Here is a 25,121-nt window from a genome sequence, read left to right as displayed (position 1 = left end):
AGTGGTCAGTGTCTGGAATACTCTACCTGACTCTCTGCTATCTTCCCCAAACCCCAAAAACTGTAACCTTAGACTGTCTACTATTGACCTCACCCCTTTCCTAAGAGGTTTGTAGGGGCGTGCATAAGCACACCAATGTGTCCCACACACCTTCCCTGTCCTATTGTTTGTTTTTTCTTGTTTGTATCCATTTCATGTGCTTATTACCATGTTTATACTTATACCTGTTATCTAATAATTGTTTGACAAAATAAATAAATAAATAAATTTACTGGAACTACCTATTCCGGAAGAACCACTGCAATACAATATTCTCCTCTCACTCACCCTTGCATACTATGGAAATAAACCATGGTTGGTAGTATTAAAATCCATTGAGACACCCATAGGATGGGGGCAAGGGGGGAGGAATCCTCCTATGTAGTGGGTCTACAGTATATCTGTTCAAGGTCATCTGCAACCCAGAGCTGAAATGTACACTCACAGAACTGATTGTGAAACAGGTTGCAGCCCACCACTGCTTAAACTCCCACATTTCCCCAGCCAGAATTTTAGCTACAGGTCCTCTAGCTTTTTGTAGATCAAATCTCGTAGGTTTAGGATGAGGGCTTATACAATACAGGTAATCCTTGATTTGCAACCAACATTTGTTGGTTGAGCCCAACATTTCTGTTGTTAAGGCAGTTGTTGGGTCAATTTTGCCCCATTTTATGACTGCATATCACTGCAGTTGTAAGGTAAATTATGTAGTCATTAAGTAAATTGGCTTCCTCCACTGATTTTGCTAGTCTGAAGCCAGCTGGGAAGCTTACATCATGCAACTGTCATAAATACATGCCAGTTGCCAAACCCTTGAATTTGGACCACAGGGATGCTGCAAGCATTGTAAGTGTGCAAAATGGCCACAAGTCTCTTTTTCGATGCCCTCATAACTTTAAAAGGTCAGTAAATGAATAGTTGTAAATCGAGGTCTACCTGCAGCATATTTTAACTGCACAGAATTTCCTGACTTATGAGCCAATTAATAAAAAGAAATGTGAGGCCCATCAGCATGAAGCAAATTCTCCCCATACAGCAGGACGGCCAGGCTCCACCCAAACTTCTCCCGCCCTTTTCAGAGCCCCTTCTCCATCCCCCGGGACCTCCTTCCCGTCAACCTTTGCTCCCCATCATCCCAGGCTTTCCATCCATAACACCTTAGCCTCATCACAGAGATAAAACATGTAAGAGCGTTGCGTTCTTGTAAGGCACACTTCCCCGAGGTAAACACCCCACACGATTTGACTGACCCTCCTTCCGTCAAGCTCTTCAAGCACGGCGCAGGAGATTTAAATAGGGATTATTACATTCGAGACGTTACACTTTCCTACCGCTAGGCCTCGCTCGCCCACGCGACCTTTCTTTCCCCTTTCCTAGAACGTCGCCAAGGGCTGGCCCCGCCCCCTCCGTCCAGTCGCCTCGACGGCCTCGGAGAGCCATGGGGGCGGGCAGAGGGGAGGGCGGCCTTCTGGCGCGCTTTCCGCGAGGGAGGGGGCGGGGCCGCGGTTATTTGGTCGGCCTGTGGCGCGCGCGCCCGTTCTCTCTTTCTCTCCTTCGCGTGGCTTCGTTCCCCCTCTTCCTCCTCCTCTTCCTCCTCCTCCCCGGCTCCGGCTCGTTTCGGCCTTCTCTGCCCAGCCATGCCCAACATCGTGCTCTTCAGCGGGAGTTCCCACCAGGACTTGTCCCAGCGCGTGGCTGATCGCCTGGGGTTGGACCTGGGGAAGGTGGTGACGAAGAAGTTCAGCAACCAGGAGACCAGGTGAGCCTAAGGGCGAGGGGTCGGCCCTCTCCTCTGCCTCCCTTGGATGTTATCCCCGCGGTTCTCAGTGCCGCCCCTCCCCCTCCCCCCAGTCGGCATTGCTCCTTTGCACTCCGGGTGATAGGGGCTTGGGGCGGCAGATGAAAGAAGGGTGGGTGTTGAACCCCGTAAGTGAACTGTGCAGCCAAGGATTTCTGGAAGTGCGCAGGCTGCTCCAGTCGCGTGTAAAAGTCTCGCGCGGTCCCTGTGTGGATGGCTCTAGATGGAGGACAAGACTACTTACTTACTATTGGTGTCATATATGAGCCTTCTGATTGCGGGGAGGAGACTGCTGAATCGGGGAGAAGTTTATGAAATAAATCTTGCGTGAGTCCCGAAGACCACTGCTCTGGATGAGTTTGCTGGCATTAAAAAAAAAAGTTCCTACTAGAAGCCTCTTTAATCCCTTTGCTTCCTTTGTACACCGGTGTGTTTAGTCTGGAAGCTGCTACCTACGTTATACATCAACAGATTCGCTTAGCCACAAATTGTAGCCTCGGTACACTATCTGGAATATCTCATTTTCAGTACTTTTGGACAACAGCACTTTTGTATTGCTGGAATAATCATTTTTTTAATATGATCATACTGATACATAAAATTTCTGGATAAACATCCAAGTGAATTATGGACAAATGAGTTCTGAGTTTATTGTTATACAACTGAAAACACATCTTATATAAGATTTCCAAGATGTACTTTTAAGGCTGTGTTTTGGTCACAAAACTAACAACTAACCAAAACTGCTGAGGCTAATGATCCCTCTACTCACTTAACTTTACAATCTCACATTTTATTTTATTACTAGCTTTAAATAAATTAAATACTAGCTTTATTACTAGCTTTAAATAAACTCCTTTTCTGTTAGTGGTAACAATCTTGTTCGTGAAAAGGATTGAATATTGTTTAAAAAGCCCAGTTGATTTCATGATTGCCTAACTTCCTTGTTGGTTTTCAGCAAATGTTGTTTTCAGCTGATCATGCCATTAGGAAAAAGATTTAGGCCAGTCAACAAGCAAAATTACAAATAATGTGAAAGTTTTTCCTTCTGAACTAATTTCACTTGGAAATATTGCACTTAAGAAATTAAGAGAATATGCATTGAACAATAATTAAAAATAGTTTATATTTCACAGTTATAGAATGTTTCTAAGTATAGGGAGTAGAACTGTAGTTCTTTTTTAAATATGTGTGCTTAACATTTCGTCCTTGAACTGTCCTATATTAACTCAGGGAACAGGGTTACTTTTATTCACTCCAGATCCCATTATGTTACCTCCTGTGATCTAGCTCTAACCTCAGAAATGCTCCGGATATTCATTAATAATTGCATAGACAAAACTTATTACATATGTTCCTCCACAGAAAACTTAAAGCAATCAAGAACCAATAACAATGGTTCTTCTGAATAGCATGTTAGTTGTTGTGAAAGCAAGTAACAGAATAATATAAAGCTATTTAATTAAATTAACATCGTTAAATAGGCTTATTTTTCTAAGTTTAATCTATGTATGTGTTTATCGTATTATCAGTCACATTGTGTTATCAGTCACATTAAGTCAATTCAGTTCATTTTATTTATTGTTCTTTTTCTCCTTTTGATTAATAAAACACTTAATCTTTTATTATATTGATTAATTCCATATTGTATTGATTCATTTTAATCTGTATTCTGCTACAAGATACTCCTATTCTTCTATGTTTCATATCTTAGGATGCTTAAATGTTATCATTACATTTGGAGATTTGGAAGAACAGATTAGGGATAGATCATCATAAAGAAAATCTATATGGCCAGTAGAAGTTGAAAATGACCGATGCCAATATATTTCCCTGTAGTCTCTTTTATAAGCTAGGAATACCCATTACTACTGTTTTAAGGGAATGTGAGAACACAGAATATTTCGTGGAAAATATTTTAAGAACAGAATTGGATTTGGCACCCATTCCTCAGGTAATTCTTGGAGAGCTGAAGTAGCACGAAACCCCAAGGTTTTGTCAATTCACTTTTAGTGAATTGAAAAAATGTATTTCAGACTTTCCAACTTTGCGAGATCTTTTTTTGTGTGTGAGAAGTTGGAAGGTTTGAATTATTTTTTTAAATTGTAATCCCACATACTACTCTTTGGTTGCCTTGCACACAGCAGAGAACAGAGCTGGAAAGCAGGTTAGTGGAGGGATGTGGCTGCCCTGGGGTGGGGTGAGGGTTTGGCATGGGTGGCCTGGCTGAAGGGCCTTCAGATAAGCTGATGCAGGGCATGTGAGGCAGCTCCACACCCCCTGCCTTGCTTTGTCCTCCACCAGCACCCCGCCTCACTTAGTTCTTCATGAAGTGCAGCTTCTCACAGTAACGAGAATTGCAGGCTATTCTGGAAGATTGTGGGAAGCGTGTGCTTCCACTAGAAGCAATGCGCAAACTGTCCCTTTCAAGCAGAGAGAGAGAAAGACAGAGAGAGAGAGAAATAGTGGAGGGGAGTAATGAGAATTGAAATCCACACAGTTTTAAAGGGTTGCCCCTCCACCATTTTTTTTCTCTCTCTCTCTCTCACACACACACACACACAGAGAAAGATTTGATCCCTTAAAAGGGATAGGCTGCACATTGCTTCTACGGTAAGAACATGCTTCCCACAATCTTCCAGAATTGCCTGCAATTCTTGTTACTGTGAGAGGCTGCATGTTGCTTCTGGACGAGAGAGGCTCGGCCCCCTTACCTGGTTGCCTCCACTGTTTTCCCCCCTCTCCCTTTCTCTCTCTCTCTCTCTCTCACACACACACACACACACACACAGACACACACTCGCTTGAACTACCATGCACTTTTCTCCCAGAAGGAAGTGGTAGAAAAGTGTTTGGGTGCCCAAAAGGCTCTGGCTTGCATTGTCAGTGTTTGGGCTGCTGAATCCTGGCCTGCACGCCTATTTGATGCTGGAGGTGTTGGGCTACAGCTGTGCTGAGCCAAGCACTCTTCAGTCCCGGACACTGCAGCTCTCATGCTGGCTGTGCAAGGCGAGTGTGGGGTGCCCTGGTTGCCAGCAGTGGCTTCACAGCTACCTCTCTTCCTCCTGTTCCAGCCTACCGCCAAGCCCCAGTTGGTACCAAGCAGTCTCCACTACCTCCTGCTGGAGCTACCCCCCACACAACTGGCATGAAAGCTGCAGTGCCCACCAGGGCCCGGGCTGTAGCACCAAGTAGGCGTGCAGGCGACCACTCAGCAGCCCAAAGGAGACCCCTTCCAGCTGGAGTTCCATATCCAGTCAGGGAGTGGTTCCCAGAACCGCCCAATTCTCAACCAGCCAGCTACATGGTGGGAAGGGAGCTTCTTACCCACCTGAAAGAGAGACTGGGTTCCGTAAAGGGGTTTTTCTGTTGCAAGCGCCGGGCTGCAGGCTCCACCGTGAGGACCTCAATCAAGGCCAAGCTCTCAGTATGCCACAGCCTCCACCCGCCCTGCCAGGAGGGTGAAGACTACCCGCTAGGCCAGTTGCTTAGCAGCCAGCATGGCAACAGCTGATCAAGCGGGCAGGTGGAGGCCGAGGTATGCCGAAAGCTTGGTCTGTTGCGGCCGCAGGCAAGCAGACTGGGACGGAGAGGGCGGGACCAGCAGTAGCTGTACTCCCACTTCCGTCGACCCCCGTGCTCACCGCCTCCTGCATGTCAAAAAAATAAGACCCAGTCTTATTTTGTAACATTGTAGTTAGTACAGTACTTGAGTTGGAAAATAACCGGGGCAGCAGAGTAAACCAGAAAGTTCCCCTCCCCTAAAATATGTCCAGCACCATAGTAGAAGATAATGACAAATCAACTCTTGTAATGTTATCAAGAAAATTCTCTTGATGATGATTTGTCTTTTTATCTTCATTTTTTTCCAATGTGTCTTGCAAATAGAATTGTTTTAGGAGAGCACAGTTGGATTCTGCATTCAACTTCTTAAGAAAATATGAAGTCATATTTTATCATTAGAGTAATTCTGCGAGATAGCCAATAATCTTCACAGTAGGAAACTGAAGTTGCTATCTGGAGCTGACTTCCTATATCCAACCTCACTTCACCATTCTTGAGGTAAACTCAATTATTAAATAATGGGAAATGAAGTGATACTGATACATTGCTGGTGTTTTTGTCTTTTTGTTACTGTCATTAGATTTTTTTTTATCCCACATTTATTGCTGTTTATAAGTAACACAAGGTGGTGAAAGTACATAATATACTTTCCTCCTCACTTACTTCACAACAGCAACCCTGCGAGGTGGACTAGGCTGAGAGAGGGTAACTGGCCCAAAGTTACCATATGTCACTGAGTGTGTGCATACACACACACTGGGAAATTGATGTGAGTGTACTACTACCTTGAGTTAATGGCACATGCTGCAATACATATGCACTGTTTCATATTTGTGTTGTGCTCTGCATTTAATATTCTGTGTATAACTTACTGAAAAATGCCTACACTTTCTAGTGTAGTTATTTGGGGATCCAGCTTAGCTGTAGATAGAAAACATTTGTAACTTGATGTTTTGTTTTGCTGATGGGCAAATATTATTAGGCTATCTCAAGATGTATTTCTAGTTTAGCCTTCTCTAAACTGGTTCCCTCTAAACATGCTAAAACTATAGCTCCATAATTCTCATATAACATGCCTGATAGTTGGCCAGATTGACCGAAGTCAATTCTGTGATCTGTAGATGTTTGGGAGACATCCAGTCTGGGGAAGGTCTTGCTGACTGCATTTGTTCTGTTCTTATCAGAATATTATTACACGAGTGCCTGTTTTGCACTGTGCATTATTAGAAGTGAACAATTAAGCAATTGGCTTAGTATTAAAATGCTACTAATCCTCTTCCTGAAATTTAGGCTATTTCCACACAACCCCAAGGAAAATATCTGTGTACATTGATAAGGCTTGCCCTGACGGTCAACAAACTTTTGTTCTTTTGGACCAGTTGAGGCAGTGAATTCCAGAATCAACATTTGGTCAGCATGTTCAATCTCTTTTACCAGTCTACTCCAAAATTATTGTTTCTTGCTATTTGTGTCTTTTTTAACGGGTTTGAAAACCCTAACTAGAAATTGTCATATGGCTATATTGAAGTGCAATAGCTAACTTCTAGTCAGGCAGGATTTCATTCTTGTGTACTAAGGTGAAAGCTATCTAGATCAGTGGTGGCTAATCTTTTTGGCTCCTGTGTTGAAAATTGCGCGCGCACTCGCACGCCAGCACCCAAAAGGCAATGCACACGCCCCCCCCACCCCCTGCACATGTGCATGCGATCCCCTCCCCTGCTGTCCCCTTACCTGCACTGCACATGCCTCCCAGCTGATTTTCGGCTCATTTGAGGCCTATGCGTGCCATAGGTTCGCCATCACGGGTCTAGATGACATGGAGATCAGCTGCCATCAGACCTAGCCATCATAGCTAATGTTCAGAAAGCATTCCTGAATAAGAGCTAGAGTAGGGGTCTCCGACCTTGGCAACTTTAAAGACTTGTGGACTTCAACTTCCAGAATTCCTCAGCCATGCAAAGCTGGCTGAGGAATTCTGGAAGTTGAAGTCTACAAGTCTTAAAGTTGCCACGGTTGGAGACCTCTGAGCTAGAAGGTCTCAATTTCTGGTGTGCACAAGCATTATAAGTCCTCTTGAAGTTAGTGAGATTTTTCAAAGTGGTTTTGCATAGAACTACAATATTAATACTTTATACTGCTCAGCCTTAATTAGCTTTATGTTTTGAGAAAATAAAATGTTCTCATTTTAATGCATTGAGACACATCTTGTAATTTGCTTTTAATAATATAGCTATATTCTCCCTTTCCAAAAGATTTATCTCTGCATGCATCAGACACTGATGGTGATCCTTTGCCATTTGAACTCATTCAGTCAGTATAAAGCAGATAGAAATTTCTGCTTTCTTTCTTACTTCTTTCCTAAAAAAGGGAAACCTTAACAAATGTAGTCAGCTTTTTTCACCCCCATATATGCCACAGGCAGGGAAAAATGAAACTGCCTCATTCATGGGTGGGAAAGGATTGTTAATATTGTACATCCCTTGTGAGCTGTTCATATAACATAGTTCACTGGAGAGGCGTGAGATAGTATAGGGCTAACTCTACCACAATGCTCAAGTTGATTGGCTGGGAGAACTAATCTTGGGTTTGTTTGTTTTTTAATTTAGTTTTATTTTGTTTAAATGTAACACACAATTCCGTGATCCATTTACACATAGGCAGTGTATTTTAATTTGTGTCCTAGATTATGTTTATTCCTCTGGGAATTACACTGAAAGATGAAATATAAACATCAACAATTAATAACGCATATATATTTTTTGTAATACCTGAATTAAGAGTTCATGTGGCAGTATTGCCAAACAGTAGCCTGATAAATGTTCTTAAAATACTACCTTACATGTATTGACCACTGTATCAGTTTTAGTCTGTTTTAATTTTATACTGTTTGCCTTTTTAAAATAGTATTGACCATCTCTACCATGGCAAAGTAGAAAGAAAATATGATTAAATTATTATTCTTCCCAAAGAAGTAATAATTTCCAATTACAGAATCAGATCATGCGTTTACACATCATTTTCATCTCATTTCCTAACTACTGATTTGGCATGCTTTAATAGAGAATTTGAACAGAAAGATCTGAACTATCTACTATATTTAATAAGTTGCATAAAACAAACATAGATGTTGTGTTGGAAAAAAAAAACGGTACTTAATGCCCTTTCATCTATTTCGTCAGTTCTGAAGATTGCTTAAAGTGGATTGGGGGGAGAAGAGGAGGGGAGGATGATTAGTTAATTAGTAATGATGTCCTTGATACATGTGAAATAAAGTGATTTTTGTAACAGTCGGATGCAAAAGTTAGGCTCTTATAACTTCAGTTAAACAACATGACCTGTGAAAACAGGAATGATCTTCCCGGTTGTTTTGTTGTTGTTTTAAATTTGTTTCGTTATTGTTGTTTCTTTAGAAAGGTGGCCGGGAGTGTTGAAAATGACAATCACCTGGCTGTGGCCAAGCCAGACACAACTTTTCTAGAGTTCAATCCCATAGGGTAATGTCCTGGAGTTTGGACACATTCTGTAAATTAGACCAATTGGTATGTGTTGATTCAAAAATTGCTGCCCTATGATGCACTATTTCACCCAACTGAAGGTTACAAACAGTCAAATAGAAGAGAGTTTCAATAGTATGTGGATAAAAAAGAAGGAATGTCTTTAAAACTTCCAAAGTCACTTAATTCTGGATGTCTCGTGTATTGTATGTTGTGCCAATTTATTGTATTTTAGGACTACTTTGTACGTTATAAAATGGTGTAGCAATTGGAAAGTTGGATTAGGGGTAGTAAGTTGAAGTTTAAATTAATATAAAATTAATTCCTCACCTTGAAGTGATTTAATCTGTAAAACAAGTATAGGTTCCTTTCTGAATTGCATTTTTTTTTCCTAAGCAGACAGCCAAATGCCAAGGAAAGTATTGTCCCATGTGCATTTCAGGTATAGTGCTGAGTTTTCAGGTGGCTAAATGCAAGTATGTATTTGGCTGCAGGCATAAAAATGTATTTTCACTCTTACCGATGGGATTGAAATGACTCCATTGGTCTTGCTGCTTTCCTTTCAGTTCTGTTGTTTTTGTGCAATGAAGCTTCGTACATGTTTTGAACTGTTGCTTCCATTATTTGTTATGGATATTTGTTATTTTTAAAAATGAATTCTACCACAAAAATAGTGACACCTCAAAAATCTTTTCTCCCTGTTTTTTTTTAAGAGGTGCAAAAGTTCAGTCTGAATGCTATTGATTGCCCAATCTACAGAACGGGATGACTTACACTGCCTTCAGGGTGTTGGCTTGGAAGAAGACTCCTGTTACTATGCAAATGAGATATCTAGCTGTCCTGCAGCTGTGTTTAAAAACTGTGTTTTAAAATTGTCTCCTTAAGGAACTGTAGAACAAACCTTTCATTATTTTTTGAATATTGTTACTGATTCCCACCCTTTTGAAAATGTCCCCTGTGGTCTATATGGTTCTCACCCTGATGTTATTCTGAAAGTTGTTGAAAAATCTGACTATTTTCCTAGACCTTGTGGTATAAGGTGAATGCTGAGACCTTGTAGGACTTTTGTGTTATTAACTTTTTTTTCTGGATGGTCTATGACCTAAGTTCTTTTATTGTTTTCTGGTTTGAAAGCTGTAAACCAGATACAGTCTTGTGGACTTGGGTAGCCTCTAAACTGCATAAAGAATAAATGAATCCCATGATGAAGCTAAGCATGTGAATATATGAATGGAAATACATAAGCCCATAAATGATTGGGAGCCTTCATCTGAAAAGGAATGCAAACAGGGTCAACGTGTAACCGTTCCATGCTTACTTTATCTATTTCTGAAGAGGACTAACTTGGAGAGAAGTCAATTATGAATGCAAAATGTTAATGGTCTGTAAGATTAGGGTGTTCAGTTGTCACTGCTTTCACAGCACATATTTTAATCTTTCAGTGTGGAGATTGGTGAAAGTGTTAGAGGAGAAGATGTGTACATTATCCAAAGTGGTTGTGGAGAAATAAATGACAACTTGATGGAGCTTCTCATTATGATCAATGCTTGCAAGATTGCATCATCTTCCCGTGTGACAGCAGTAATTCCATGTTTTCCTTACGCCAGGCAAGATAAGAAAGATAAGGTAAGTGAGAGGTGGGAATTGTCCATTAGCCCATTTATTAAGATTCTGAAGCAAATGCCCTGAAACAGAGATAATTTATTTATAGGTAAACCATTTGTTTCATAACTGATTTGTTTGGTACAATATTTTGTGGAGTGCACAGCTTCACATTTCTCAGCTTTTGCCCCCTCAAGAGTTTTGGAAGGTTGGAAAAGGAACCCACAATTTTGTCATTGCACAAAATGAGAACTATGATGATGTGTGAAAAAGCCAAAGTTTTTTAGGATTTCAAGTCTACCTTTTGCTATTATTTAAAATGGAAAAAGAGAGCATTTTATAAGACAATTATTTGTCTTATATTTGATTGGCTAAGTATAAGAATAATTTTTCTTTTTCCAGATTAAAGTGGTTTAAGGAGCTACAGAAGAATTGGGCTGCATTATCTTACGGTGCTCCGAACAAGAAATAATAATATTTTTTTATATACACACACACACACGGCATTCAGCTTTGTTCGGGTATTTTCCCACGTCATTGTAGTTGTGCTTTTAAAGTTGTAGCAACGTTTTGGCAGAATCTCATCTGCCATCTGTATTGTGTTTGTCTGATGATGGCAGATGAGATTCTGCTGAAACGTTGCTACAACTTTAAAAGCACAACTACAATGACGTGGGAAAATACCCGAACAAAGCTGAATGCCATACATACATACATACATACATACATACATACATGAATGATAATGTTTCTAAAACATAAACAATGGTTAAAAGTTCTTAAATTTGGTTAGGAAACTAAACTTATTGAGCATCCGGGCCACTGCAAAACGTTTATTGTACTGGTACTTGTATTTTTTCCCTGTTTAAAAGTAATTTTAAAATTTACTGAAGTATTGAGAGAATTTGGCAATGCATTTCATGTATTCTTCAGACTCTGCAGCTGCAAACTTTTAGTCTCTAATATACAGTGCTAAAGAATTCTTAAATCCAGTTTGGATTACTGCTATACTATGACCTCATTTTTTTTTCAACATCTTTCAATTTGATAAGGAAGTTGCATAATGTTAACCACATTTGTTTATCATTTAACATGTGACCAATAATAGTCAAGTTGTATATCTTAAACTTGCCTTTAAAGTTAGCTTAACATGTGCAACCTATGAATGCTTTTCTATTGCCAGGAAATACAATATAACTACAGGGAAATATAGAGGTTCTGACCCAAATTAAGATTCAAAGCCATGAAAATAGAATGGCCAATTTTTCCATATCATAGTTTCTTTAGATTAAAATAAATTAGATCTTCGCTTAAAATCTGATGCCAAGCAAAGTACAAGAGAAAGGAAAGAAAGTTAGGAAATGCCCTGATGTTTCTTCCTTCACTCTGCCTTAAATGAGAAAAGAGGTAACAAAAGCAATTTTTAAAAAATCAACTTTTTTAAGAATGTTAAGATTATTTTGATCCAGATTTTAACATAGAATATTATATTCCTTTGCACAAAGTAAATTATGGTATGTTGTATCTAGTAATGGTTGCCTATATACCTGTAAAACTGTTGCTTTCAAAGAAGAAAAATATGCTATCTTATAAAAATATTTCCATGCTATGTTTAATTATTTCATTTAATTCTGTTAATTTTGCTGCTGGCCATACCTTAATAATCTGTTTTTGATTATATTTTCTTGGGTTTCAGTGTTTGGCTACCACAATTTTTGCAACTGTGAGCACAACAGTTGAAAACCTTATGCTTAGATAATCAAGTGAGATCCTCTTGGAACTCAGTGAAATAGTCATTTTCATTTTTTACCCAAATGCATCCATCTTAAAATGCATGAATAAATCTATTTCTTAATGAACCCTGTAATATTTTCTTTACAATACTACATCTTTGTAAATGAGAAAAGTCAGTTGGGATTTTGATAAATTTGACTGAAATGATTTTTAAATTTATCCTGTTCTTGCATATGAGGATTTGCACATTTCATTAATTTGCTTTTATTGTGTTTTCCTATATAGGACCAAGGTAGATGGGTAAGTGGTACCTTGCAGCTATCTTAACTCTAAAATATACCATAGACTATTACAATCTCGGCATACCCATTTTTATCTCAACTGGAGTCTCATTGCATCATATTTAATTACATTGGAGCAAGCTTTACCCTTAGGCTCTGTAAAAGCAAGAGCCTGGGATTTTTGCCATTATAAATAAGTTAGCAATTTTTTGTTTGTGTGACAAAGTTCATACCGAAATCAATACAAACTTTTTCCAAAGTAAATAAGTTAGCTAAAACAATATCTTAAATACTTGCAACTTTGCCAGACCAAGAAAGCTTTAAATCTGCCTATTTGCTCAAATCTTGTGTTTGTACATGAACTGTATAAGCAAAGTGTGCTCCTATATTATTGCAGAAGTAGCAAAAATTGACATCTTTGCACATTATGAGTATTACAAGAGAGAAAAATTATCACTTGATTGCCTAGGCATGAGAAGCAAGATCATGTCATTTGACCTCATAGCATTCTAGAAAAGTATGTCAAAAAGTGTGGTAGACAAATGCACCTGCCCGAGCTCAGCTGTTGGGTAAGGTTCAGCAGCTTTTCTGAATCAGTGTCATCATAAAAAGTTGTATGTCTGCAACGTGCCAGAATTTTTGATAATGGCTTCATTGCTTGTTCTTCAGATATTTGTTACTAGGGACACCTAGGAAAAATAAATTTTTCACATAAGGAAAAATACATGCTTGTGTAATATCTGAATTCTTGAAAGTTCAAAGTACCGTATAATGAAAGTGAAGGAAACTTTTCTTTCAGGGAGTTTGTCCAAAATGTAAACAAGTGGATAAAGAATTTGAAGTTGCCTTTTTGGTTTAGAATGACTCTGTTTGAGATATTAATAGCCCTGTTATTTCCTTGATGTAGGACTACCAGGACTGTAGATTAAAAAGTTGAAAGAAATCAATGGCAAATCAGTGTTACTGTGGTATGGCTAACCATATCTTTAATTTTTTTGTAAAACAAAAAGAATCCCCTTTTTTGCTGCCTTTGGAATGATGCATTTTAGTGATGCTTGATCTCTGAAGGAAATTGTAATTTTAAAAGATTTGGAATAGTTTTAGGTCTATTTAGGGCTACTAGTCCAGAGGATTCCTGTAAAAAGTTAATTCCCTGTCTGGTAATTGTATTAACTCTACCTAACTGTCTTTCTTTGGACTTTGTGGCAGTAGTACTCTAGGTAAACCAGAATAATTAGTTGAAACCCTATTCTCAGAGTTGTTCTTTCCAAAAAACACAATTTGCCTAATAAACCTGGCTGATGTTTTGTCTTCTTTAATTGTATTTCTTTATTTGTTTAATTTTTATAGCCCATCTCCTCTACAAGGTGACTCTGGGCTGCTTACAGATTATATCTTTTCTGAGGATCAAGCTCAAATATTTCTTTGAAATAATTAATGGTCTTTTAATTGTCTACTATTGCTCCCCTAACCATAAGCTTTAAATATAATTTTAAGATATAACTATTGATATAAATGATATAACTGTTATCTCTTTTAAAAAGTCTGTATTGCATCCTGTTTGAATGATTATTTTTTGCTTTTGTTTGCTGAAATGAAATTTATGAAAGTTTATGACTTTTTTAGTATTTAAATCACTTCTTGAAATCTGGTAGTTTTGTTATGTGCAATATGCCTTTTTGGTGAGCTGTCACTTTTCCTTTAATTATAAGATATTTGCATGGATTGTTCACAAATCAAAGGAACTGTACAACTGTAATGCCTGGTTGAATTGTGTAGTACACATAACTCTGAATTTAGAAGAAGCACTTTGCCTATCCCTTCCAATTAATGTAGCATATGTCCACAACTCCAGAAACCAAACATTTTAAGGGACTGCAGAGTAACTACAGAGAATGACAATCCAGGAAAATATATGACTGCTTTAACAAGGTTTGTAGACAGATATCCATAGAATGCTTCTTCATTCTTTGAAGCACTTTTTTTCTTTGCCTTGAAGCATTGTATGGGTTCCACTGTCCCTTGCTAAGTGTCATTTTTAAAAAAGGAGAACAAAGATGGGAGGGAAAAGCTTGTTGTAGCTTGTTAGGGCCAATACTACGAAAAAATAATATTCCAGGAAAAACATGCCTGTTGAGTTTCAACTTGAATAGGAACATTACTGTTTGGAAAGAGCAGTACAACTTTTGATGGAATTCCTACTTGTTTTGTGTCAAAATAATTTGTAGCAATAAATGTAGACTTTTAAGAATTATTTTCAAAGTTCATAAAATCCATATTTTGTTTCCTCAGAGCAGAGCTCCCATTTCTGCAAAACTTGTTGCCAACATGTTATCAGTTGCTGGAGCAGACCACATTATCACCATGGATTTGCATGCTTCCCAGATCCAGGTAATTATGAGTCAGAGACAAAGAACATTTATACAGATGTACCTCCTGGTGACTTCATGGGCATCTCTATGTAGTTTTAGTGTTATGTTATATATACCACAAAGATTGTGGAAAGAAGACATATAGCACTGCAGGACATTAACAGTTTCAACAACAACAAATTGGATTTTAGGAAACTACTGAACAGAACCAGCAAAAGGAAGCAAACCAAAAATAATTCAATATTTCTATGGTGTCCTTTAAATTAAACTTTAAAAGAAATAACTGGAGCAAGATAAACATCAGAATGACCAAAGAAGAAATATAAAGAAATTATAGACCTTCCATACAATTCAACTACAACTGTCAGGCTGGAAACGTATTCACCTGAGAATCAGCATGTGAATGGTAGAGAAGTGTCAAGTCAACAATTCAACAATTGAAAAACATGAATTTGAGAAAACTTTCAGTACTAATCAGGAGGCAAATGTACAGCCAACAAATTAAATTGGAAATCTTTCTTTTGCTTGCATGATCCTCACATTTAGACCATGTTGCATACTCTGAACAACTATACCTGGCTTCCGCAGTCCTTTACACCACAATTCTGCAAATGGTACCCTTTGATAAGGATAAACTCCCAAGAATTTAGGGAATGTGTAAAATAAATTGCCATGTGGGAGTCATTCAGTGGACAAGCTGGATGATTTATAAAATGCAGGATAAAAGGAAAGGAATATTATGTTAAAAACATTAATATTTTAAAAAGGAGTCAAAGAGCAAAACAGCCTTGCAGAATAAACAGTTACAAAGCAGAGCCACTTATACAGTCTTTTAGCTCAGGCTGAAATAGATTGTAAGTCAGTATTTAGTATCAATAAATTGGCATTTCCTTTTAGACCTTTGCAATATGTATCTCTGGAGGATTTGTCTTCTTGCTTCATTTCCTTAAATAATTGGGCACAGCTAGTTACAGGTTACATATGATCACCTTTTGCGGCCTTCTGACAAGCAAAGTCAATGGGAGGCCAGTTTCACTTAACAATCATGTGACTAACTTATCAACTCAGTGATTCATTTAACAACTGTGGCAAGAAAGGTCGTAAAATGAGGCAAAAGTCACCAAATGTCTTACTTAACAACAGAAATTTTGGGCTCACTTGTGGTTGTTAATCAAGGACTACCTGTACTTCCAATTTTCTTTTATAGTATCTTCTTACCCTGTGGTTATACCACTGTTATACCATTGTTTTTGTATAATGTTATTTTTGTTCTAATCAAAGCCATATAAAAGTCTAGTATGTGTGATGAAGTTTCCCTTCTTGTTGGTGACATTCCCAGCATACATTTGAAGAATGTATATATATATTATATTTTTTCTGGTGATATGTACCAATGATACACCCTTTTATAAATATTCCCTTTAAGACTATAAGATAGAGCACGAAGATAGAAAGGCACACTAATTCCCACCATGGAAGAGTGGATGGTAAAGGTGATGGAGCTAGCAAAGATAAAGAAATTGACTATTTTAATTACAGAGAAGAATTTAACTAGTTTGTTTTACTTGGAAACTGCTTCTGTTTTCAATTTGCCCTCCATGTTGCCAGAAAACACTGCAGAAAACTATCATTACCCCTATCTTCTGCAGTGATCTTTTAACCAGGCCAGATAAAGACAGCTGTTCACAGAATTCAATATACAACGGTTTCTTTTCTTGTAATACTCAGGGCTTCTTTGATATCCCTGTGGACAACCTGTATGCAGAACCAGCTGTGTTACAATGGATCAAAGAAAATATTGTGGACTGGAGAAACTGCGTCATTGTGTCTCCTGATGCAGGTGGAGCAAAAAGGTCACAGCAGTTATTTTGTACATTCATTCTAAAAATGAAAAAAATGCTTTGGCATTCAGTGTTTGACTAAGTTGTAACAAACAAACTATAAATGATAGGGTTCTGGATATAAGCTGTGGTGGCGCAGTGGTTAGAATACAGGATTGCAGGCTAAGTCTGCCGACTGCCAGCAGTTCAATTCTCATCTGCTCAAAGTTGACTCAGCCTTCTATCCTTCTGAGGTCTTTAAAATGAGGAGCCAATTTGTTGGAAATATATTGACTTTGTAAACAGCTTAGAGCTTAGAGGTGTAATGCATTGTAAAGTGGTATATAAGTTTAAGCACTATTGCTAGTTTACATTTTAGGGGAAAAATGTGCTTGGGAGCAATTTAGGTGCTCCTCTGACAATGGCTACATCATATTTGTGTTTCTGCCTTTGATCACAATCACAGAGAAAGATGTGGGTAGTTTAAAGCAGGGATACCCAAGCTGTGGGCCATAGCCCACTGCCAGGCTGCGGCCTACTCACAACCAGGCCATGTGAGTGGGCAGCTGGTGTGCGTGTGTCCACACTTGCATAACCCCACTTGTGTGAGCATCGCAGGGGCTTGCAACCCCACTCACGCAAGCAATGAGTGCTCATACTTGCCCCTACCCCAAAACCATCCCCTCTTTCCCCCTCCCCTCCACTCTGTGCGGACCACCACCTGGAAAGGTTAGGGAAAACTGGTTTAAAGAGTTGCATATCAATGTCACATTGATACCCTTATGCATTCCAAAGAACCTTTTGGTCCTGGAAGCCAGCAGGTTGCATGGTACACTTGTCTTTTGCTTCATGTGTCAGAAAGCAATTCTGGAAAGCTAATTGACTTCTTCATTTTCACTTTGTTACTGAAGTCAGTAATAATAATGTAATACTCCTTTTCTAATACATAATGCCGAAGGTATTTTTAGTGGTGGGTTTAACTCTGGAACTTGATACCTTTGACAGAATTGGCACTTCCCCTGTTCATTTTTGTGCCAAAGGGTTAAGAGCTTCCTTCTTACAAAAGCATTCCTATTTCTGTCTAGGTAAAACATTCCAAGTTCAAAATGGAATTGTTCTGGCCCTGCCAGCAGTGTTCCAGGTTAAACCAGTTGGTTTTGGGCTTGAAACACTTCTGTTAAGATCAGAAGAGTTGTTTCAAAATGGAAATCTTTTGTCTACTATACAAGCAGTGTAAAAGTTCTTCTCCTTGGAATTATATGCTTCCTAATGTTGGATTTTTAAATCAAGATTGTCCAGATTATACTAAATGTGATATAGTGGTTTGCTATAGTAGGTAAAACAAGGTCAGGCTGAAGTAGCAAATTTGTATAATATTAGTCATGGACATAAATCAGATTTGTAAATGGCAACAATGATTCTTTTTTAAAAGTCCAACAATCACTCACCTAAATGAGCAGTTTTTTGAATCAGGTTCATGCATGACAACTTGAAGGAAGGAGATACATATGTGTAGGTAGGTAGGTAGGTAGATAGAAAGATGGATAGGGTAGGATAGGATAGGATAGATACATAGGATAGATAGAATTCTTTATTGGCCAAGTGTGATTGGACACACAAAGAATTTGTCTTGGTGCAAATGCTCTCAGTATACATAAAAGAAAAGATACCTTCGTCAAGAATCACCAGGTACCACACTTAATAACAGTCATAGGGTACAATAAGCAATCAAATCATACTAGGAAACAGTCAATATAGATCGTAAGGATACAAGCGAAAAAGTGACAGTCATACAGTCACAAGTGGGAGGGGATGGGAGATAAGGAGTGATGAAAAGATTAATAGTATAATAGTGCAGACTTTGTAAATAGTTGGACAGTATTGAGGGAATTATTTGTTTAGCAGAGTGATGGCTTTCGGGGGGAAACTGTTCTTGGGTCTAGTAGTTCTGGTGTGCAGTACACTACAGCGTCGTTTTGAGGGAAGGAGTTGAAACGGTTTATGTCCAGGATGTGAGAGGTCTGTAAATATTTTCACAGCCCTCTTTTTGACTCATGCAGTATACAGGTCCTCGACTGAAGGCAGGTTGGTAGTAGTTTTTTTTTTCTGCAGTCCTGATTATCCTCTGGAGTCTGTGTCTGTCCTGTTGGGTTGCAGAACCAAACCAGACAGTTATAGAGGTGCAGATGATAGACTCAATAATTCCTCTGTAGAACTGGATCAGCAGCTCCTTGGGCAGTTGGAGCTTTCTGAGTTGGCACAGAAAGAACATTCTTTGTTGTCCTTTTTTGATTATATTTTTGATGTTAGGTGTCCATTTTAGGTCATGTGATATAATAGAACCTAGAAATTTGAAGGTCTCTACTGTTGATACTTTCGTCTAGTATTGTAAGAGGTGGTAGTATGGGAGGGTAATCCTTGTCTTACAACAGTTCATTTAGTGACCATTCAAAGTTACAACAGCACTGAAAAAGTGACATGACCATTTTAGCATCTCATGGTCATGTGATTAAAATTCAGATGCTTGGCAACTGACACATATTTATGACAGCTGCAGTGTCCCAGGATCATGTTTGATCCCTTTGCAACCTACTGACAATTAAAGTCAATGGAGAATCCAGATACATTTTGCAACCATGTTACTGACTGAACATCTCCAGTGATTCACTTAACTGTGACAGAATAGGTCATGAAATGAAGCAAAATTCCCTTCTCAGTTCTCTTAAATCAAAGACTACCCATACTGTATGTATTTATGCCAGATTTGTAGATCTTGCTATGGCTACTTAATTGAATAGTCATGATTCAACAACATAGAACATTAATATGAAATATAAGGCCATTGTCTATGTGTATCCCGTGATCTGTTTACAGACTTTTAGCAATCATAAAATAATTGATTTGTTGTCAGGGTGTATGTTTTTAAAGTTAGGTAGCTTGTTTTGATGTATCAATGGGATTAAACAAATAACTGAGATAAAAGCACATGTATTAGGAGTTTAATACGGTATAGAAAGGATATAAAGAAGTCTAGAATTCCTTTCAAACATTGGTTACATGCAATATTTAAAACTATTTGCTCTCTCACTTTTCCTCCCTTATCACACTATAGAGTCACTTCAATTGCAGACAGGCTTAATGTGGAATTTGCCCTGATTCACAAAGAAAGAAAGAAAGCCAATGAAGTGGACCGAATGGTCTTGGTTGGAGATGTAACTGATCGCGTAGCAATTCTTGTGGATGATATGGCAGACACATGTGGCACAATATGTCATGCAGCTGACAAGTAAGTAAATCCTGAGGAATATCATCTGATGTTCAGATTAAGATGTTAGGCAAAAGGAAGCAAAGGTGCTGAAAGAGTTTCTATTTATTTTTCTTCTGTTCATCAAAAGTTAAGAAAATTCATAGGACATAACAATTATTTCATCTTTGTAAAATTGAATTTTCCCAGATGAAAATAAACTTTGACTTAATCAAGTGATAGAATAGTCTTTCACTGCATAGAGTCATCACACCTTTGCAGCGCATGTATACAAATAGTCCTCAAGAGGGGTGCTGCAACAGTTAATAAGAATGAAAACAGGCATAAGTCACTTTTTTCAATGCCATTGTAACTTTGAATGGTCACTGAATGAACTTCTATAAGTCAAGGGCTACCTGTAGTCAGGCGTGGAAATTTTTCATAGAGTATATTGAGAATATCTCGTGACTCTGAAGATGCTCCATCCAATATAGAGAACACAGTTCAAGAAGGCTCCACATACAAGAACAGAATGTAAAAGAAGAGTATCCTAGCAGCTTGGCTTATGAAGGGATAATCTTCATTTTGTTTTATATTACTGTGACAATTTTAAAGTTCACATAAACACGTACAGCATGCAAAAGAAGCATAATGTAGCATAATAATGGCATAATATAGTTATAACAACATGAAGCATTCCCAAGCCTCTAAAGGAATGTTCCATCTGATTCTTTTATCTGCAAGCATGTCTTTTACTATCTTAATTTTTTGGGAGGTAAATATTAGGGACATTTAGATTTGCCTGAAAACTAATATATCATTGGCTGATGTTTGTAGAAATACTTTCCCCTATCTTATGTGTTTCACAGACTGGTTTCTGCAGGGGCGACTAAAGTTTATGCAATTCTCACTCATGGGATCTTTTCTGGCCCTGCGATTTCTCGGATCAATAATGCTGCATTTGAAGCTGTTGTTGTAACTAATACAATCCCACAGGAGGAGAAAATGAAACACTGTCCTAAAATCCAGGTACTTTTCATATTCTTTTAATGCATGGTGTGCAGTTTTTATTTTGAATTTCACAGTAGAAAGGAGAAAACTACTGCATGAGAATTCTATTTACTGATGTTATGCTATGATACTTTAGACCAAAACAAGAAGTGACTCACATACTTTCTGTGACTTTTATCCAGAACAATAAGAATTGCCAAATGGAAGTGAACTTTTGCTAACATGATGGCAGAGACACATACTAAATTTTTTTTTATACTTTGAAGTGGTATCCTATAAAAAAGATTGCCAAGCAAAGCAAACTAAATGACTTCGTACTGCAAGGCACTGAAATTATTTTTCATAAATGATTTTGTTTTCCTGTTTATATTTTTAAACAGCTGACATCATTGGGATTTAGCCACTCTCTGTTAATAGTGAAAAACGTAAGGTATTATAATCATGGGAGAATAAAGTTTGAAATATGCAGATCAATCTCCCACTCTCCTGTTTCTCTTAGGAAACAAAATTATAGGAAGTTAATGGATACACTAGCAACTTCCGTAAATAGCAGTTTGCCTAAAAGAATTAAGGACAAAGGTTAATTCAGTGAAATAACAAAATTTAAGAAAAATGTTTTTGAAGTCGTTCCACTGCCCTCTGGTGGTTTGGCTGGATGATTACTTATATTATTTTTTTCTCTTCGTTTTCACACTAAAAAGCTTGCATTGGAAGGTGTTTTCTGCCTGCAGTACGTATTTTGTAAGTGCTAGTATAGGCACATGAAAGTTAAAAGTTTATTTAATTCATCTGTAAACTTGTTTCTGGCTTTGCCCATTTGGGTCTCAGAGGACACATTAAGAGACAACCAATACCTTGAAATGTTCCAGGCAGCTCATTAGTAATTATTGCATTGGAGCAGTGGTGGGTAAAGATATAAATGCCCATAATGGTTGAATTTTGGATCAGTTGTAACTTCTGAATGATCTTCAAGGATAGCCCTATGTAGCGAACATTTCAGTACTCCAGATGAGAGGTGACCAAAACATAAATGCCTATGAATAGGGCCTCCTGATCCAGGAAGGAACACATATGATGATTTTATATGAATGCCCACTTAGAAAAGGCTTTCATCTGCTTGTTGCACAGGAGTTCTGGGGGCTCCAAATTACAACAAATTCTACTTGGGGAAGTGCCATCATTTCAAGAACTAAAGATGATAAATCACTACAGCTAATAAGTCCTTCGAGCCACTAAGATTTCCTTCCCATCCGGTCCTTCACAGTCTCCAGGCATTGAGATACCTCCAGAGCATTGCTTAGTTAAAGAATTAAGGTGTAAAGCTGGTGTCATATGTAAGCTGATATCATCGGTATGCAGATTACCTTGCCCAGCAGCTTTATGTAAATATTGAATAAAAATGGGGAGAATGCAAAGCCCTGCTGGAGCACACGAAGCAAGGATTATTACGCTGTACCTGTCCCCAGCTACCAATTTTAACTGAAAACTGCCTTGGAGGAAGGAGAACCACTGAAAAACAGTATGTTCTACTCCCAACCCTTGGAGAGGGTCGAAAAGACCACTGTAATTAAGAGCCATGGTGGTGAAGTGGTTAGAATGCAGTACTGCAGGCTAATTCTGCTGACTGCCGATTGCTGTTTGGCAGTTCGATTCTCACCAGCTCAAGTTTGACTTAGCCTTCTATCCTTCTGAGTTCAGTAAAATGAGGACTTCGGTTTTTGGGGGCACTATGCTGACTCTGTAAACCACTTAGAGAGGGATGTAAATCACTGTGAAGCAATATATAAGCCTAAGTGCTATTGCTAATTGATTATATGGGATTCTTGAGTGATCAGGCAGGACCAGGAAATGTGTACCACTGCAAAGATGGTAATCAATGCCAAATGATTTATGCACATACATAAAACTTGCTCAACATTTTGCACAAAAATAGGCTACTTTTCTTCCACTTATGATTCTTTGGCTTTGTTTTCTTGTCACATGAGGCTACTTACTGTTTTTTGATGTAGCATTCAGGTAGGAATCAACCCTTATGTATAGATAATAATAAGCTGTTGCCTTTTCTTCTAGGTTATTGATATTTCTATGATTCTGGCTGAGGCAATCAGAAGAACACACAATGGTGAATCTGTATCCTACCTGTTCAGCCATGTCCCCTTATAATTTCAATCTGTATTTAGGAGACCTACAATGAAGAACACAATTCAATATTGAGATAATTATCTTGAAAAGATTTAGATTGACTATTCATTTCCTCTTTCTAACATGGACAATAAGTAAAATGGGCAACACTGTTTTTATTGGTTGCAAATTTACAAACTTTGTGCTTTAAAAAAGGACACTATAATAATTGCCATGATTTATATTGATGAGTAAATATCACATGAAAAATATTTTTTCCAAAAGCCATAGTTGCATTTACATCTGTTTATGGACTTCAGACATTTAGATAAATTGTTCAGGTTGATCCCTTTTGCGAAGAGAGGTAATCTAGGCTACAGACTTTTTATGAAAACATGGTAACCATTTTACCTCTCTTGAAATTAAGATTTGGAGTAATTATTAACTTCATGTCCTCTCATCCAAAGAATCTTTTGCTTCAAATCTTGTTCAAAATAATATGATCTCAACATACGGTCTTGAGTCTTACGTTACCGAATTATGTTTAATATGTTTCTAGTGCAATTAAATTAAGTAAATCCAATTAGAGCACATGCTTGATTAAGTGACTTCTTTTCAGATTGAAAAATATGCAGTTCTTTCAGACTATATAAACACATGTATAATTAGTGCTTAAGCTAATTAACACCATCTAGTGATTTCTTCACACAAAGCTGGATTGCTATCAAAACTCAGTTCCTCTCGTACCTCAGCCTTATATGCTGTATGAAAGAGGATCACATGAGCTGCTGTGTTTGGATAAATTGGCAGCAGCTTATTAAGGAAAGCAAGAGTGAATTCTGACATGGCTCCAGCTTCGGTTGCAACCAGGATTGGTGGCACTTACTCCTTACTCATACTCTGCCTTGGCAAGCCAGCAACAAAGTTAGGATTTTCTACAGTTGCTACTCTAAACAGTGTGTATCAATCCAAATGAAATGCCAAATAAGAAATGAGACTGTTCTGTCTTAAAAATAAATCCCAGGTTTTAGAATTTTTGCCAAACACGCAAGCTCTTCTTTCCTATTAAAAAAAATGATGTTAAGTTTTATTGTTTTATTCCTTATTTCCAATTAAGAGCATTTATTTTGTAAAAATTGTTTTGGGATATTTGTTATAAATTAAATTTCGATTCTTAAAAGTAAGCTTTTATTTTGTTGTCTGTTCCTAACCCAAACAAAACTATTAATTTATTCATAGGAGTGACACATGAATTCATATATCATTGTAAAAGGTACCAGGTGTATGAGAATTTCTGACTTAATGGCAAATGAGGGCACCCTTATTCAGTGATGAGGACAAGAAATCATGCTGCTTAAACCGCATTAGTCAGCACGACTACCCCAAAGCATTTACTAATGCAAGCCTATGTATTACTTCTCAACCGCTTGCATCCTCAAGGCTTAGGCTATGCTACATCTATGTTATGCTATATTGCATAAAAGGGGCAAATCAAACTTTCACAATTCATTTTAATGATGTTTACAACTTTGGGAAATTGGATTACTTAAAACTATCTACATGCTCTGTCTTCTCTTTTAGTAATGAGTTGGATATGCCAGAAAAGCCTGAATTTTTGTAATAAACATTTTAACAATTAAGAATTTTTAGATTGCTCGGTATTTTCACAATTGCCTCAGTTGGTATTCCTATCAAGTGAAGTTGCATCTCTAGATAATATTAAAACAATACCATCTAAAACTCAAAATTTTTGACAAAGCAGAGAAGAGTTGCAGACTTTCTTAAATTTAAATCAAAAGTAGTGTACAATCAAAATATTACATTGTTCAAACTATTATGCATTGTTTTTGTTCCCCTAATATTTGATACAATATTCCTTCATTGTATCTTTGTATTTGTCTTTTACTGTCATTCAAAAAAAAAAAAAAAACTGAGCCAAAGTTTGTTAATATGTTAAATTATAAATCGGTTCTCCATTTCAAGTCCTATCAGAAAAGCCTGTTCATTGTTTCAGAATTTCTCAATAAATCTTAAAACAGCA

The 25,121-nt window shown here is 37.8% G+C and overlaps 1 protein-coding gene and 1 long non-coding RNA gene across 4 annotated transcripts in view; one reads left to right on the top strand and one right to left on the bottom strand.

The window, feature by feature from the left end:
• LOC148125112 (uncharacterized) overlaps positions 1-5,408 on the bottom strand; it is a 35,165-nt gene extending 29,757 nt beyond the window's left edge. Inside the window, exon 1 of the long non-coding RNA XR_015744544.1 lies at positions 5,169-5,408. This is a non-coding gene — a long non-coding RNA (uncharacterized LOC148125112). The remainder of the gene's footprint in view (positions 1-5,168) is intronic.
• On the top strand, positions 1,579-25,121 carry PRPS2 (phosphoribosyl pyrophosphate synthetase 2). 3 transcript variants are annotated; one of them, XM_026714191.2, is made up of 8 exons: positions 1,579-1,798; positions 10,338-10,521; positions 12,517-12,531; positions 14,805-14,903; positions 16,613-16,737; positions 19,817-19,990; positions 20,818-20,977; positions 23,030-25,121. In XM_026714191.2, the coding sequence occupies exons 1-8, from the start codon at positions 1,677-1,679 to the stop codon at positions 23,120-23,122; spliced, it is 972 nt and encodes a 323-aa protein (XP_026569976.1). In that variant the 5' UTR covers positions 1,579-1,676; the 3' UTR covers positions 23,123-25,121. The 3 variants fall into 3 exon arrangements, with proteins under 3 accessions (XP_026569976.1, XP_026569977.1, XP_087794470.1); XM_026714192.2 differs by lacking the exon at positions 12,517-12,531; XM_087938344.1 differs by lacking the exon at positions 12,517-12,531 and having other exon boundaries at positions 10,338-10,541; positions 14,810-14,903.

The sequence above is a fragment of the Pseudonaja textilis genome, chromosome 8 (genome assembly GCF_049901715.1).
Source record: "Pseudonaja textilis isolate UNSWEBS1 chromosome 8, rPseTex1.2, whole genome shotgun sequence".
Taxonomy (NCBI): Eukaryota; Metazoa; Chordata; class Lepidosauria; order Squamata; family Elapidae; genus Pseudonaja; species Pseudonaja textilis.
The sequence above is the reverse complement of the archived record's forward strand: the minus strand, read 5'-3'. Positions and strand labels throughout refer to the sequence as shown.

Bases quoted from the DNA above. Each gene is read 5' to 3' on its own strand.
- PRPS2 (XM_026714191.2), top strand. From the start codon at position 1,677: ATGCCCAACATCGTGCTCTTCAGCGGGAGTTCCCACCAGGACTTGTCC. The intron at 14,904-16,612 runs GTAATTATGAGT...TGTAATACTCAG, and splicing joins TGCATGCTTCCCAGATCCAG to GGCTTCTTTGATATCCCTGT. The intron at 20,978-23,029 runs GTACTTTTCATA...CTTTTCTTCTAG, and splicing joins AACACTGTCCTAAAATCCAG to GTTATTGATATTTCTATGAT.